This window comes from Suricata suricatta, chromosome 1, assembly GCF_006229205.1.
Source record: "Suricata suricatta isolate VVHF042 chromosome 1, meerkat_22Aug2017_6uvM2_HiC, whole genome shotgun sequence".
In the NCBI taxonomy this organism is placed as follows: Eukaryota; Metazoa; Chordata; class Mammalia; order Carnivora; family Herpestidae; genus Suricata; species Suricata suricatta.
The window spans coordinates 192,857,299-192,871,232 of NC_043700.1; the positions used below are offsets into that span (position 1 = coordinate 192,857,299).

Sequence of the window (13,934 nt, forward strand, 5' to 3'; positions counted from 1 at the left end):
TGGGGGATGGAGAACTAACACTGAATATGGTTTTGATCTTTTGTGTGCCTTGGCCACTCACGTCTAGCTCAGCAAGACAGTCGCCAAAGTTATTTTGACCAGGAAATGGCAATCTCCAGCCTCCAGATGCAAATCTTGTTTACTGGCTCACTCAACGGAGTGATAATCCTTGCCTGAGGCAGACAGAAAACTTGGCGGGGCCCCGACACCTGCCCCCATGTGCACCTGCAGGGATGCACACCTGTGTTCCCTGGGAATGCTCCCCCCACCGTGTGCACCTGCAGGGGTGCACACATGTGTTCCCCAGGCACGTCCCTCATGTGTTCCTGCAGGGATGGGCACCTGTGTTCCCCGGGAATGCTCCCCCCACCCCCGCCATGTGCACCTGCAGGGGGGCGCATATGTGTTCCCTGGCCACCCTCCCTATGTGCACCTGTAGGGGTATGCACCTCTTGTTTCCGGGCATTCCCTCGCCATGTGCACCTGCAGGGATGGGCACCTGTGTTCCACGGGAATGCTTCCCCCCCCCCCCGCCATGTGCACCTGCAGGGGGGCGCACATGTGTTCCCTGGGCACCTTCCCCATGTGTACCTGCAGGGATGCGCACCTCTGTTTCCCAGGCATCCCCCGCCATGTGCACCTGCAGGGGTGCACACATGTGTTCCCCAGGAATGCTCCCCCCACCCCCGCTGTGTGCACCTGCAGGGGGGCGCACCTGTGTTCCCCAGAGAGGCTCCCCACGCGGGCGAGTCAGGGCAGCCAGAGCCCACCAGGAGTCGAACGGCTTCCTGGGTGAATGGTGCCACTGACCCTCACCAAACAGGGCCGCCAGATTTAGTGAGACTAAAGCAGTAGAACCGTCAATTGAACTTGAATTTCAGGGAAACAGTGAACACTTTGTTATGCAAGGATGCCCCATATACTTCCCATTTGGGACACACTGGCCCGAAAAAGTGTTCATTTGTTTATGAAGTATTTGTTGTTTGTCTCAAATTTAACGTGGCATCCTGCCTGTCCTCTGGCGGCCCTTCTCAAATGCGATACTGCCAAACGGAGCCCGCCTCTTGGGAGCGTGCACCGTGCAAACCCATTCATGTGGGGAGTGAGAACAGGCAAGGCCGTGTCAGTCTTTCGAAGTCAGGATGGCGGCGGGGGGGGTGGGTGACTAGAAGGGCCCGCGGGGGCCCGCAAGCCTGTTCGCAGTCCTTCTTTCGTCTGGATGCTGTCCGCGTGGGCGTGACATGAGGGGTCACAGCTGTGTGGCTCTGGGAAGTACACTTTTCTGCATATTAATGTGACTGACAGGAATGAGTGACTGGGGCTCAGACCTGCTCTAGACTCACCCCAGCGCCACTACGTTAACCCCCCTTCAGGTCTCTGGTTCAGGGCCCCTTCCACCAGGAAGTCTCCCTGGATTATGCCCAGCGCCCTGCTATACCCTCGTGCCAGCAGGCATTTCCTGCTGTGGTTGTTGTTAGTGTAACTGAGTCATCACTCCCGGAACCCTGTCTCTTACCTGCTTCTTCCCGCGTAGCCCCACGGGCAGGGACCTGCCTGGGCTCTTCCTGGGTTTCCCCAGCCCCACACAGAGACCACAGTCAAGAACACGTGCTGAATGAAAGTCTATATGTAAACCAACTTTTTTTTCACTCCTAGAAGGTTTTCTTAATGTGATCATCACATCCCCAAGAAACAGGGCCTTCTTGCTTTCAGGGTCTCACTTCTCAGAAAGAAACCATCCCAGGCATCCAGGCGGACGGCCGTTGTCCGGACCGCAGCCCAGGACGGTCCCCACAGGCCCGCGCCTCAGCTTGTAGTGGGGGAGGCGTGCGCCACACGCATTTCATTGCGAGGCGTTGGCACTTTGCTTCTCTGCTGGCACAGACACCGAGGATGCCGTATCCATTCTGGCCAGGGGGCTGGTGTGGCCTTCGGGAGCCTCACCGTGGCTCTTGTCTTGACCCTTGTAGGGATCTGCTGCAGACCCTGACGGAGGAGGAGCTTCACACGCTGGAAAGGAACCTCTGCATCTCCCAGGACGTGGAGTACCCTGTCCGGGCAGACGCCCAGGCGCCCCGGGCCCTGGCGCCCTCCTTCCCCTCCCCCCTCCCCCACGAGGAGATGCTCTCGGCCAAGACCAAACGCCAGGAGGGAGAGCTGGCCTGCTCCATGCAGTATGACGACCAGGAGCTAGAGCAGCTCAACCGCATGGTCCACAGGGCCGGGGATGAGATGTCATCCCTCCTCTCCCCGCCCAGCGCCTGCCAGTCCCCCGCGCACAGGCCGGGGGCGGAGGGCAGCCCCCGAGGGGAGGCCTCCCCGGGCAGCGCCCGGCTGCGGCCGGGCAGTGACGAGGAGGAAGGAAGGGTGTTCTTCATGGATGACGTGGAGGGGGCCGCAGAGGCCCCGGGCAGCCCGGCTGGGTGGGCGGGCAGCGCCAGTGCCGACCCCCAGGAGAGAGGACCGGGCAGGGGGCGTGGAGAGGCAGAGGTGAGCAGCCCCGCCGAGGCAGAGGAGGGGGACCTGAGCAACAACAACAACGTCCAGGACGACAAGCTGTGGGCGGTGGGCCCCAACTCCTGCAGCTGCCTGGACTCGCAGCCACACCTGGACGGCTGGGAGGCGGGGATGGACGCCGCGGGGACGGCGGAGATGATCGCCCACCGGACCGGGGGCATGAAGCTCTCGGCCACCGTCATCTTCAATCCCAAGTCGACCCCGGCCTTGGGCACTGCCAGCGCCACCCCGGAAGCCTCTGGAGACGGCATCTCCCCAGCGGGGCCTGCGGCCGAGGGGACAGACAGTGGCTCCCACAAACTCAGTACCGCGGCCACCAGCTGCCTCCTTAACTCCTGTGTGTGCTGCGGGGGCTGTGGGGGCGGCAGGGAGGACGCCGTCGCCCAGAGTCTGCGGGACAAGTGCGGCCCAGGAAGCGTCATCAGCGCCTCCTACGTAGGCTCGGCCAAGGCCGGCACCAAGGCCCCTGCCGAGACACGGGAGGAGGCCAGACCTGTGCCAGAGGCATTGCCCATGGACGCCCCGTGCCCCCTGCCCTCAGAGGACGCCTCTACTTCCAACAAGTGCCTGCCACACACCTCAGGTCCTCAGGTGGATGCAGCAGACGGGTCGCCTGGAGCGGGCGATGCCACCAGCCCAAGAAGGGAGCCTGAGGCGGGACCGCAGGACGCCGGGCAGCCCTCGACGGCCAGCGTGGAAAGTCAGCAGGGAGAGGTGGCCCAGCAGGAGGCCCCGCGCCTGTCGGGCTCCAGGTAAGAGCCATCTCTGGCCGCAGCTGGGTTCCTGTGTCTGTAGCAGGGCTCACTCCCCGAGCGCTGACCCTTCTCAGGTGTGCGAGGGGAGGTGGGAGGTGGCTGGTGTCGCACACCCCCACGGAGGCCCCTGACCGCCCGGTTCAGACGCCGTTCAGGTGCTGTGGGCACAGCACCGAGCCCTCGGCCCACCCCCTTGCACCATCCTGGCCCCTCCTGGCCCTGGGGATCCACGCTGGGGAGAACTGGGCAGTGGCCGCCTCTGAGCATGCTTCCATGTGTCCTGCTCTGCATCTGGCCATGGAAGTGGAGCCCCCGGGGCCATGGTCGGACCCTGGGGACGCTCTGGGCGCATTCACAGGCAGTGCCTCTAAGGCTCTGTCCTCTCCCTTGCCCTCCCCAGGGGCCCTCTCGTGTCTCCCCCAGAGGCAGAGGACCAGGAAAGGCAGGCCGGTGGGGGTCTGCTGGACCGTGACACCTGCGCACCTCTTTAGACTCCAGGCCGCGGTCCCTTCCCCTGCTCCCCACACCCTGGACTTATCCAGAACAAAGCAGAGCGTTGCCCCAGCGCCTGCCATGTGCCTGCTGTGTCCTTGGCATCAGGAAAGGGTTCTCACAGGGCTGTCACCACCCTCAGCCCTCCCGCTGAGGTCCTGCTGGCTTTGGCCCCCGGCCTGGTGGTGGCAGCCAATTCCGTGCAGGTCTGCAGCCCCTCCTCGCTCTACCCCCAGCCCCAGGCGGCCACTCGTTTACCTGTGTCTCCTCGCTGTGTCTCTTCGGGACAGTTCAGATACCCAGAGTGCACGTGAGCCCGGCTCCTCCCACTGACCCGATGCTTTCCAGGCCATCACTGTCGGAGCAAACGCAGCGCCGCCTTCCTTTCTGTGGCTGAGTAGTTTCCGCCGACTTGTGTCCCTGGCTGGTGCCGTCGGGCTGTGCGCGGCCGCGGATAGTCCTGCTCTGCAGATTCACGAGCGTGTTTTTGTGCGGCCGGCGGTTTTCATTTCTCGTGGGTGTATCGGCAGGAGCTGGACCGCGGCGTCATCTGCTAACACTGCGGTCAGCTCTTCCAGGCTCCATTGACTTTTCCAGAGTGTCTGCAGTTCCGCGCCCACCTGTCCCGCGGGAGGCTGACCTCGTGGGCACCCGCACTGGCGCCCATTGTCGCCTGAGGTTTTATCAACAGTGTGTTTGTCCTTAGGGTGCGCATACAGTGCTCCCACCTCCCTCGAGACCCAGACGGTCCCTCTCTTTGAGGCCGAGCCCCCAGTGTGACTCACAGCAGGCTCTTTTATTCCATTCAACGTGAGATGCATGGAGATTGTCATTTGCGTTTAATTTTATAGTTACATGAAATATTTGCATGGTTCCCAGTCAAATCTATGTTATAAGATATACCCAGAGAAGTCTCTCTTTGCCTTGTTCTTCCTGAAGGCAACAGTTTTATTTATTTATTTTTTTACGATTTACCTTTCAATTTAAAAATATAAGCACAGATCAACACGCACATTTTCCCCTCCCATTCTTGGGCCACGGGCCTCATCCAGCAAGCGGGGTCCTCCGCCTTGCTGTCCTGGCCTTCTAGCCTGGAGGCCTGTCCATCGTGGTTTCTGGAGATGTGCCCACTTCCCCCGAGTCGTGTGGTCCCCGCGAGGCTGGGCCGGCGTGGCCTCAGACCCGTCCTGTTGCCGGCCTCGGGTTGCGCCGGGCCCTGCCGTCACGGACGGGGCGAACATCTCCTCCTAATTTTGAGATGCAAGCCTTCCTTCCTCGCCCGTGTCCAAAGGCGTGAATCATTGTCACAACCCTCTGGGTGGCTTTCTTCCTGCAGCACAGAGCTGGTTGGTGAGCAGATACCTTTTGTTGCCAGGATGATAGGCGATCACCAGGAATTCTCCGGCAGGGTACGTGAACTCTTCAGCTTTTGACCTGCCTCCCTTTCTGGGCCCGGCCAGCGGGCACCTGCTGTGTCTCCTGAGGTCCTGCCGCGTCCATGGTGGACACGGCTCGTTCGCCTCACACACAGCTTCCCAGGCCTCACTCAGTGGAGCTCAACACTGAGGCTGAGCTGAGGAAAGGAAAGAGAAGCCCCACCGTGGCCTTGAGAGACAGGCCCGTCTTGCAGGGGAGCAGAAGGTGCAGAGGGTCGGAGAAGGGAAGAATGTGGCAGGTGGCGGGCGATCCAGGACCCTGACAGCCACGCCCCCCTCCACTCCCCCGCCGCGGGGACTCCACCAGCAGTGCTCACTTCACGAGCTGACCTCATGGAGTGTGCTCAAGCACTAACACAGAAGTGACAGAGCAGGGGTGCTGTTAAAATGGACAGACACGAACGACCAGGCTCACACAGGCAGGAAGTTCACCGAATTCGTGAGGCTTCACGGCAGAGACCGAGGGTCCTGTGCGCAGGGGCTGGTGACGACCCCTCCCGTTCTGCAGGTGGAGAGGCTGCAGTTTGCCTCGGCTTCCAGTGCTTGGAACGCATGGGTGGCCGGCAGCCTCCTGCCTGCCCACTGTCCTGACCCGCAGGTGACAGCGGCTGGAGGAGTGAGCGGGCGGCAGGCGTGGCTCACGAGCTCCTGACCCCTCTCGGGAGTCACGCAGGTGCAGCCTCACGCCCCTGCAAGCCACACGGGTGGAACAGGCACATGGAGCTGTGACGGAGGGTCCGCGTGCCCCAAGGGCACGTGGAGCAGGTTTTCCTGGTCAAGCAGAAGACAGGCGGCTGGGTGGGGCACTGGGGTCTCAGCCGGAGAAGCCCCCTCAGAGGGTGGCAGCCTGCGCCATGCCCTGCAGTCACCCTGCTGCACCAGGGCCCGTTCCACCAGCGCTGTTGCCAGGACCATGGGACGTGGCCCTCAGCGGAACCCTGGGCGGAATGTTCCAGAACCATGGGTCCTTCAGCTTTTTTCTTTTTACTGGTTTCTCTCCAACCTTTTCAGGAAAAGTGAGGAGCATTTTAAAGGAAGCTTGTTTTTCCCTGTCTAGACTCACCTCACTGTTCCAGAACCTTCCATGCTCTTGAAGCCTGAATAAGTCACTTGTCTACAACGTGGACGCTTGGCCTGCCTCAGGTCTGGTTTGTCCTTCCTGCAGACACGGACTAGAGTATTTCCACCCTCTGCCTTCTCTAAAACGTAACATGGGCTCTCTTTTTTCTCATAAACGTGTCCCTGTTCATTGTAGAAACTTTGAAAACATAAGGAAGAAAAACAGAAGGAAATAAAAATCATCCTAAATCCCATCAGCAGTTTTATTATTCTCACTGAATATTATCTTACGATGATTTCTCTGTAGCTCTTGAAAAACACTCTTTCCATTGAATTTTACGGTAGCCTAAGGACATATCTAATTTATTCTACATTTTCCTACTTCTGTATATTTTTTCTGTGTTAAATTAGCCTTGTGGTTTTGTTCCCTTATGGCTCTACGTCTGCTTCTTGGAATTTTTTTTTCATGTTTATTTATTTATTTTGAGAGAGGGAGAGAGAGAAAGAGTATCCCAAGCAGGCTCCACACTGTAAGTACAGGGCCCGACTCGGGGCACCAACTCACAAACCGTGAGATCATGACCTGAGCCGAGATCAGTAGTCAGAGGCTTAACTGACTGAGCCCCCAGGCGCCCGGTTGGATTATTTCTTGAGAATCCACCGGTAGTAGAGTCAGTACAGCAAAGGTATAAAGCCTTGGAGATCTTAGCCACCGCTTAGGTCAGGTCGCCAACCAGAAGTCACAGTGCCCCACCGCGGCGGCATGCCGGCGCAGCCCACACAGCCACAGGCCCGTTTTTTCCACCTTGAGGGGCAGAAGTAGGACCCTCTGTGTTGTTGGAATCTGCTTTTCTCTGGTGGTCGGTGCCCTGCGTACTTCTGCCTGTTTCGTGGTTCCTGTTCCAACACGTCTCTTGCTTATTTTCCAATTGGGTTTTCATGTCTTTTTTACTGACTTGAAAGCACTCCTTCTGTCTGGTGCGTCTGCTGTGGATGGATTTACCTGACATGCTACCTGCCCTTTGGTTTTATTTGTTGATGGCGTCCATTTTGTCTTGTGTAATTAAATTTATAAGAATTCTAGAGACAACTTTTGGTTCTCACGTTTGTTGTTTGTTTTTCCTCTGGTTTGACTGAGCACCTCCTCACCTCCTCTAGTGTCCTGTGGGCGTCTCTTCTTTCACCGTCTACTCTGAGCCCAGTCTCAGAGATCTGGGTTGTTCTTCCTTCCGAGACCGTCTCTAACCATCAGAGGGAGCGTGACTGTCACGGGCGGGGGGCCATCCTGACATGCAGGCAGGGCTACTCCAGTCTCTGACTCAGGGGGACTTCAGAGACCATCGTCACCTGTCCCACCCTGAGGGGCTGCTCTGCGTCATTCAGTTCTTCAGGTGCATTTGCGAGTCTGGCGGGCAGTGCCCCCCACCCCCCGCCTCTTCCTCATGCACTTGGTCGGCCTCTCTGACTGTCGTCTTGGGTACAATGGTAAGAATCTGGAAGGCCATCCTTGGCACAGGATTCTGAGCCGCTGCTCTGCCCAGGCGCTCCTTCCTTGCAGAGGGGGTCGCCGGCACGCCTCACCATGTGGGGAGCGGAAGGGGGGCTGTGCTCCCTGCACCTGCAAATGCTGCTCGGGACTGGGTCCAGGGGAGGGGGGGAACCTGTGGGCTGGATGCTTCACCTTGACCTCCTCGAGTCTTGGTCTTGTCATCTGCAAGATGGACTGACAATAGTCCCCAGCGCAGATGGCGCCTGGAGGGGAGCCAAGAGGCCACGGAGCATTGTCCCTTCGTGTGAGTCCACATCTTACCCCGCCGACCCCCTGGAACTTGTCTTCACCACCCGCTGCTGTTTGACGCTGTCACTCACGCACCACTACCCTGCCGCGGCGTAGGGTTGTCACTCACTGTTCCTTGCCATGTTGCTGTTGCCAGTCTTGATTTTGCCTCCCCATCACATCACTGGATTTCCCTGTCTGTGGGTCTGATTTCCACTCTGCACTGGTGGTGTGACCTCCAGGCAGGGTGTCCCGTGCTGGCAGATTCTGGAAGAGGCTGGCCTCCAGCATCACCTCATCACTGAACTTGCGTCTTGCCTGCCTGGCTCCTTTTCCAGCGGACGCCTTGCCCTCCTCTGTGCTGTGGACTTGTCGTGGTTCCACCGGAGCCCCTCTGCCCTTTGCCAGGATTGGGACGCAGACTCAGAGGCATCGGAGCCCCGGGGATGCCTGTGGCTGCAGAGGCGGCCGGCTCCAGCTCCCCCCGCACCCCATGAGCCTCTCCCCCACACGGAGGGAACTGTTTAGACACCTGCGGACCCCGCCCCGCCTCAGTGCCCAGCCCAGCGGCTGCAGAGGGTGAGCCTCCCAGAGCCTGCGGTGAGTGGTGAGTCCTCGGTCACTCGGAAACCTTCCCCAGAGGCGTGGGACTGGCTCTTCTGATGTGCTGTGTGCACGCATCACCGAATCGGCTTTCCCTCTGGCAGACGGTGGGTGTCAGGCCGGCCGCTCCAGGCCTGGGATCAGCCCAGGGCCCGGGGTGGGACCTTACCAGTATCTGAGGGCTACTGCTGTCTTGAGTCCTCCAGGACTTTGAAGCCTGTGCTCCCCTCTCCCGTGTGGGATCAACAGCCTCGGATTCTGGTGCAGGCAGCCAGGATGGTTGGGGGTGCTCCGGGGCACCAGTCCTGAGCCAGCACCTTCAAAGGTAAGGGGGTGCCAGTCAAGGCATGGGGCAGTAGGACTGTGCACTGCCTAGGCACCGGGCCCTCAGTGAGTAGCCTGAGACGGGCCTGCCCCCCGCCCACTGGCTTGCTGGGCTCTCTGGGGGGCTCAGCAGAAGACCAGCTCCAGAATCAGGTGACAGGGTGAGGCTGGGTCTGACCCTAACCTCTTTCTGGCAGCCTATGGGACTGGGGGGCAGGGCCTGCCCCATGGGCCTTGTTTCACCCCCACCGGGACACACACATCCCTGCTGCCATTCTGCCAGGGCCATTCTAGGGCTGGACACTGGGCACAGGCCTCGCTGCTCCTGCCATCTGTCCCTGCGGCCCGTGTCCCCTGCAAAGAGCACAGAGGCCTCCCACCAGCTCCTGTCCCTGGAAGGAAAGACAAGAATGATTGAGTGGTTTAAAAATAGAGAAGGACTGGGAATTAATTAGACTCTTAGAAAACAGATTAAGCATAATGACTGTCATCAAGTCAATTGTTAGCTGATGATGCTGCTCAGCTGACACAAGGCGGGACAGGAGCTGGGACGGGAGCCAGCACTGGCATGAGGTCAGAGGTCAGGTCAGGGCCGGGTTCTCCCATGAGTCCCCTGAGCCCCTCACCACGCAGCCTGCAGCAAGCACAGCGACTAAGGCCCAAACCACTAGAACCCCTGGAGGGCAGTGGAGTGCCCGCACACAGGAGGCGCTCGGCTGGGGGCTCCTGGGAGGGGTGCCTGTCTTGTTGGCGGGCCTCACCGGGTCAAGGTCTGTCGTACAAACTCACAGCTGGGTGTGGAGCCCGAGAGAGCTCACCGGCCTGGGCCTGACTGTGCTCCAGGCAGTGCCTGTGTGTCGACAGCGGCGTCAGCACCCCGGACAGCTCCGTCCTGGGCGCCCGCAGCCCCTCTTCCCCGCTGACCCCACCCAGCAGGCCTTAGAGGTCCCCTCATCCAGACAGCTTCTCCCTCCAGCCCGGCTGCCTCCCCGCACCCCAGACATCTCACGTCCTCCCACCCCGCGCTCCCTACGCCTTCACCTCCCAGCTGCGCCACTGGGCCCCGCCCCCCTCTTTCCCTCGCTCTCCCCACACTGTTGGTCAGTCGGTGCCAGGAAGAATATGCCATCGATGCATAAGATGGAGAGTGATGGGTGGGCTCTGGGGCAGCTCCAGCAGTCAGAGCAATCCAGGCAGGCCTCCTGGGGTGGTGACATTCTCTGAGACCTGAATAGGAAGGCGGGGAGGGAGGATATGTGTCCCAGGCAGCAGCAGGTCCAGCAAAAGCCAAGGTGCCAGATGGACAGGGGATGTGGTGGGAAGCCGAAGGGGAGGGCAGGCGTGGCAAAGCCCAGCGAGGCTTGTGGGACGAGGCAGCACAGCATCAGAGGCAGGAACACATGAGCACAGTGCAGACACACAGCCTGGCATTTCTAAATAATTCCACCAGCTTTAGTAATATGTGACTGGCATAGAGTAAGGCGTGGTGAGTGAGGGTACAGTCCCTCCACACGCCACCAAGCCGTTTAACTCCAGCTGTTCTGATGGCCTGAGGTGGTACCGTGATGGTGGCCCCAGTCTGCATTTCTGCAAGGACCGCTGACCTCGAGCGTCTTCTGTGCCCAGTGCCCGCTGCCTGTCTTCTTTGGGGAAACCTCTACTGTATTCAAATCCTTTGCTGTTTCTTTCAATTGGGTGATTTCCTTATTGAGTTTTGAGAGTTCTTCATTCATTCAGGAGTCCTTTATCAGAATATAATTTGCAAATATTTTCTCCCAGCCTGTGGCTTATCTTCTTGTTCTGAGTATCTTTTGAAGAGCAGAAGTTCTTGTTTCAGTGAAGTCCTGTTTATCAACGTCTTTCTTTCCTGGACTGTAATTTTGGTATCATATCTAAGGGTTATTTTTATAACCCCAAATCACAAAGATTTTTCTCCTGTTCTAGAAGTTTTGTATTTTTGGTTTTTACATTTAGGTCTATGATGAATTTGGGGCTAACTTTGTATATGGTATGAGGTTTGGATCAAAATTTTATTGTGTTTTGCATAAGGCAAACCAATTACTCCCGCACCATTTGTTGAAAAAGACCATCCCTTCTCCACTGAATTGCCTTTGCACCTTCATCAAAAATCAGTCAACTAAAAACGTGTGGGTTTGTGTCTGGACTCAGTACTCTGTTTCATTGATCATCTATATTGATAACAGTATCACACTATGATGTATGGGCAGCTGGTGTCTAAAAAACCTTTTCGTTTAATGTTTTCTCTTGAGAGAGAGAGAGAGACAGAGACAGAGACAGAGACAGAGACAGAGTGTGAGTGGGGCAAGGGAAGAGAGAGAGGGAGACACAGAATCCGAAGCAGGCTCCAGGCTCTGAGCTGTCAGCACAGAGCCCGATGCGGGACTCGAACCCACCAATTGCGAGATCATGACCTGAGCCGAAGTCGGACGCTTAACCGACTGAGCCCCCCAGGTGCCCCTAAATGTAGCTTAAAGTCAGGCAGTATAAATCTACAACTTCCTTCTTTTTCAGAACTGTTTTGATTATTCCAGGTCCTCTATATTTCATATGAATTTTAGGACCATGTTGTCAATTTATATGAAACAAAATAAAAAAACAATGCCTGCTAGGATTTTGACTGGAATTTTGTTGAATCTGTAGATCAACTTGGGAAGAATTAGCCCCTTAATAAGATCAGGTCTTCCAGGTCAGGAACATAGTATATCTCTCCATTTATTTAGGCTTTTCATTCTCTCAGCAAAGTTTTATAGTTTTTATTATAGAAGCCTTGCACATATTTTGTCAGATCAGAATTCTCCCTAAGTATTTTATATTTTTGATGATATTATAAAATTTTTTTATGATTTCAATTTCCAATTGTTCATTGCTAATATGGGGAGATGTAATTGAGTCTTATATATTGATTTTGTCTCTGCAACTTTACTAGACTCAGTTTATTAATCACATTAGTTCTTGTGAAGATTCATCAGATTTCCTGCAGATGATGTCATCTGTGGAAAGAGAGCCAACTTTGCGTTTCCTTTTCAACTGGATACTGTTTACTTCTTTTTCTTGCGTTTGTGCGCTGACAAGGACCTCTGGGACCATGCTGAGTAGATTTGACGCAGGATATTTTTGCCTTGTTCCTGGTCTCAGAGGAATTTTCATAGGTGCCCTTTGCCAGGTCCAGTAAGTTCTCTTTTGTCCTCAGTTTACTGAGAGTTTTTATCAAGAAAAGATGGATTTTCTCAAATGCTTCTTCTGTGTCTGTTGGGATGATCTTACTGTCTTTATTATTTTAGTCTATTAATGCGATAAATTACATTGATTGATTTTCAGATGTTAAGTTAATCTCACATTCTTGGGATGAACTTTACTTGGCCATTATCCTTTTTATGTATTGTTGGTTTCAATTTGCTAAAATTTTAAGCATTTTGCATCTGAATGTGAGGAATGCTAGGCAGTAGTTTTCTATTCGCATAGTGTCCTGTTCAGAATTGGGTATCAGGGCAAAGCTGAGGTCCTAGGGAGAGTTGGGGAGCATTCCCGCTTCTTCAGTTTTCCGGAAGAGCTTGTGTTGAGCGGGCCGTCTCTCTGCCTGAGACACTAGTTGGAGCCCCCAGTCGGGCTGTCTGGGCCTAGAGTTTTCGTGGCAAGGTTGTCACAGCTTCAGTTGTTTTACCAGATGTAGGTTTGCTCAGTTACCCGTGTCTTACTCGGTGAGTGGAGGAGTTTGCCTGCATTGCCCTCACTCCTTTCTCCATCCTCTTGATGTTCCCTCGGAAGGCTGATACCCAATAGCCCGGTGATGGTCCCCTGCTTAGAAGTTTCCGGGGCTCCCTACTCTCCTGGTCTCTTGGACCTCGGGCAGCCGCCCCACCACCAGCTCCTTGCGCCCACCTAGTGCCAGCTTTCCAGAAGTACTCCGCACTCTCATGCCTCTGGGCCTTGTTTGCTCCTTGGGTCATTGTCCCCTCGCTGTCTGCTGTGACATCCCTCCCATCCTTGCTCCACCATGTCACCATGTGCCTTTGATGGAACCCATGGGAACTTTGCCCCTGTGGCCTCTCTGAGTGCCATGGCTACATTTCATGCCATCCCCGCTTCCCAGATTGGAAGCAGGAGCTCAGAGCCCCTCTCCTCGGTCTGAGTCCAGTTCAGAGGCCCACTGCAGAACCCTGGGGCCCATCCCCAGAGCCCAGCCTTGAGTCTCATGTCTCCTCATCTGTCCTCCGGCCCCCACACCACATCCCTGAGGCTGAGGGTACAACTTAGGGTGCTTGTTGGGGGGAACATCCTTGCCCTAGCTCAAGTGAAAATGAGGGCCACCAAGGGTGGAGGGCAGCCCTGGGATTTGGAGGGGAACCCCGTCTCACATCCTGGGTTCTTTCCCTCAAACCTCTGCCCCCGCAGGGGATCTCCCCTGGGCCACGAGCCCTCTGCTCAGTGCAGCCCTGCTTCCCAAGCAGCGTCCATGCCCTCATCCACCCAGGGTGTGTGGCAGGTGGGTGTTTGCGGGTTTGGGGTGGGGGCACGCTGCAGGGGCAGCTCCAGGGAAAGGGGACTGGCCTGCTGCGCTGGGCGTTGAGGAACAGCTGCCCTGCCCACCCTCCCAGCAGCCCCTGGGCCTGTCCGTCCCTATTCTGCCCACCTGCCCGCCCCCTCCACATGCAGGGCCCACAGGGCAGGGCGGAAGGCTCTGAGCAGGCGTGCCGTGTGCTTGGGAAGCAGTGAGCCCTCCTCCTCGGGATGCGGGAGGGGGGTGCGGGTGTGAACATGTTGCATCTATACTAAGGTAATCATGTAAGGATCAGGTTCCCATAACCCAACCCTGGGACCTTCTCCAGAGCTGGGCTCTGCCGTGTCCCCAGAGGAGTAGGACTGCAGCCCCCGCCCCTCTTCATGGAGGGAGCAGGGTGTGCACCTGACCCCAGGGTGGCAAAGGGCCAGGGGAAAGGTAGGGGAGAGGTG

General features: G+C 57.0%; 1 protein-coding gene and 1 long non-coding RNA gene across 5 annotated transcripts in view; both read left to right on the forward strand.

Moving 5' to 3' along the window:
* Nucleotides 1-13,934, forward strand: part of ZFYVE28 (zinc finger FYVE-type containing 28) — a 99,064-nt gene that overhangs the window by 73,814 nt on the left and 11,316 nt on the right. For 2 of the 4 annotated variants that reach the window (XM_029949471.1, XM_029949469.1), the window contains one exon: nucleotides 1,971-3,269. In XM_029949471.1, coding sequence (XP_029805331.1) covers nucleotides 1,971-3,269 — 1,299 coding nt within the window. Of the gene's footprint in view, nucleotides 1-1,970; nucleotides 3,270-8,374; nucleotides 8,644-13,934 lie in introns of those variants that run through there. The other 2 variants (XR_003912422.1, XM_029949480.1) reach the window with 2 other exon arrangements.
* Nucleotides 3,849-6,513, forward strand: LOC115299944. The gene is made up of 2 exons (XR_003912434.1): nucleotides 3,849-5,173; nucleotides 6,212-6,513. It is a non-coding gene; the product is annotated as an uncharacterized LOC115299944 (long non-coding RNA).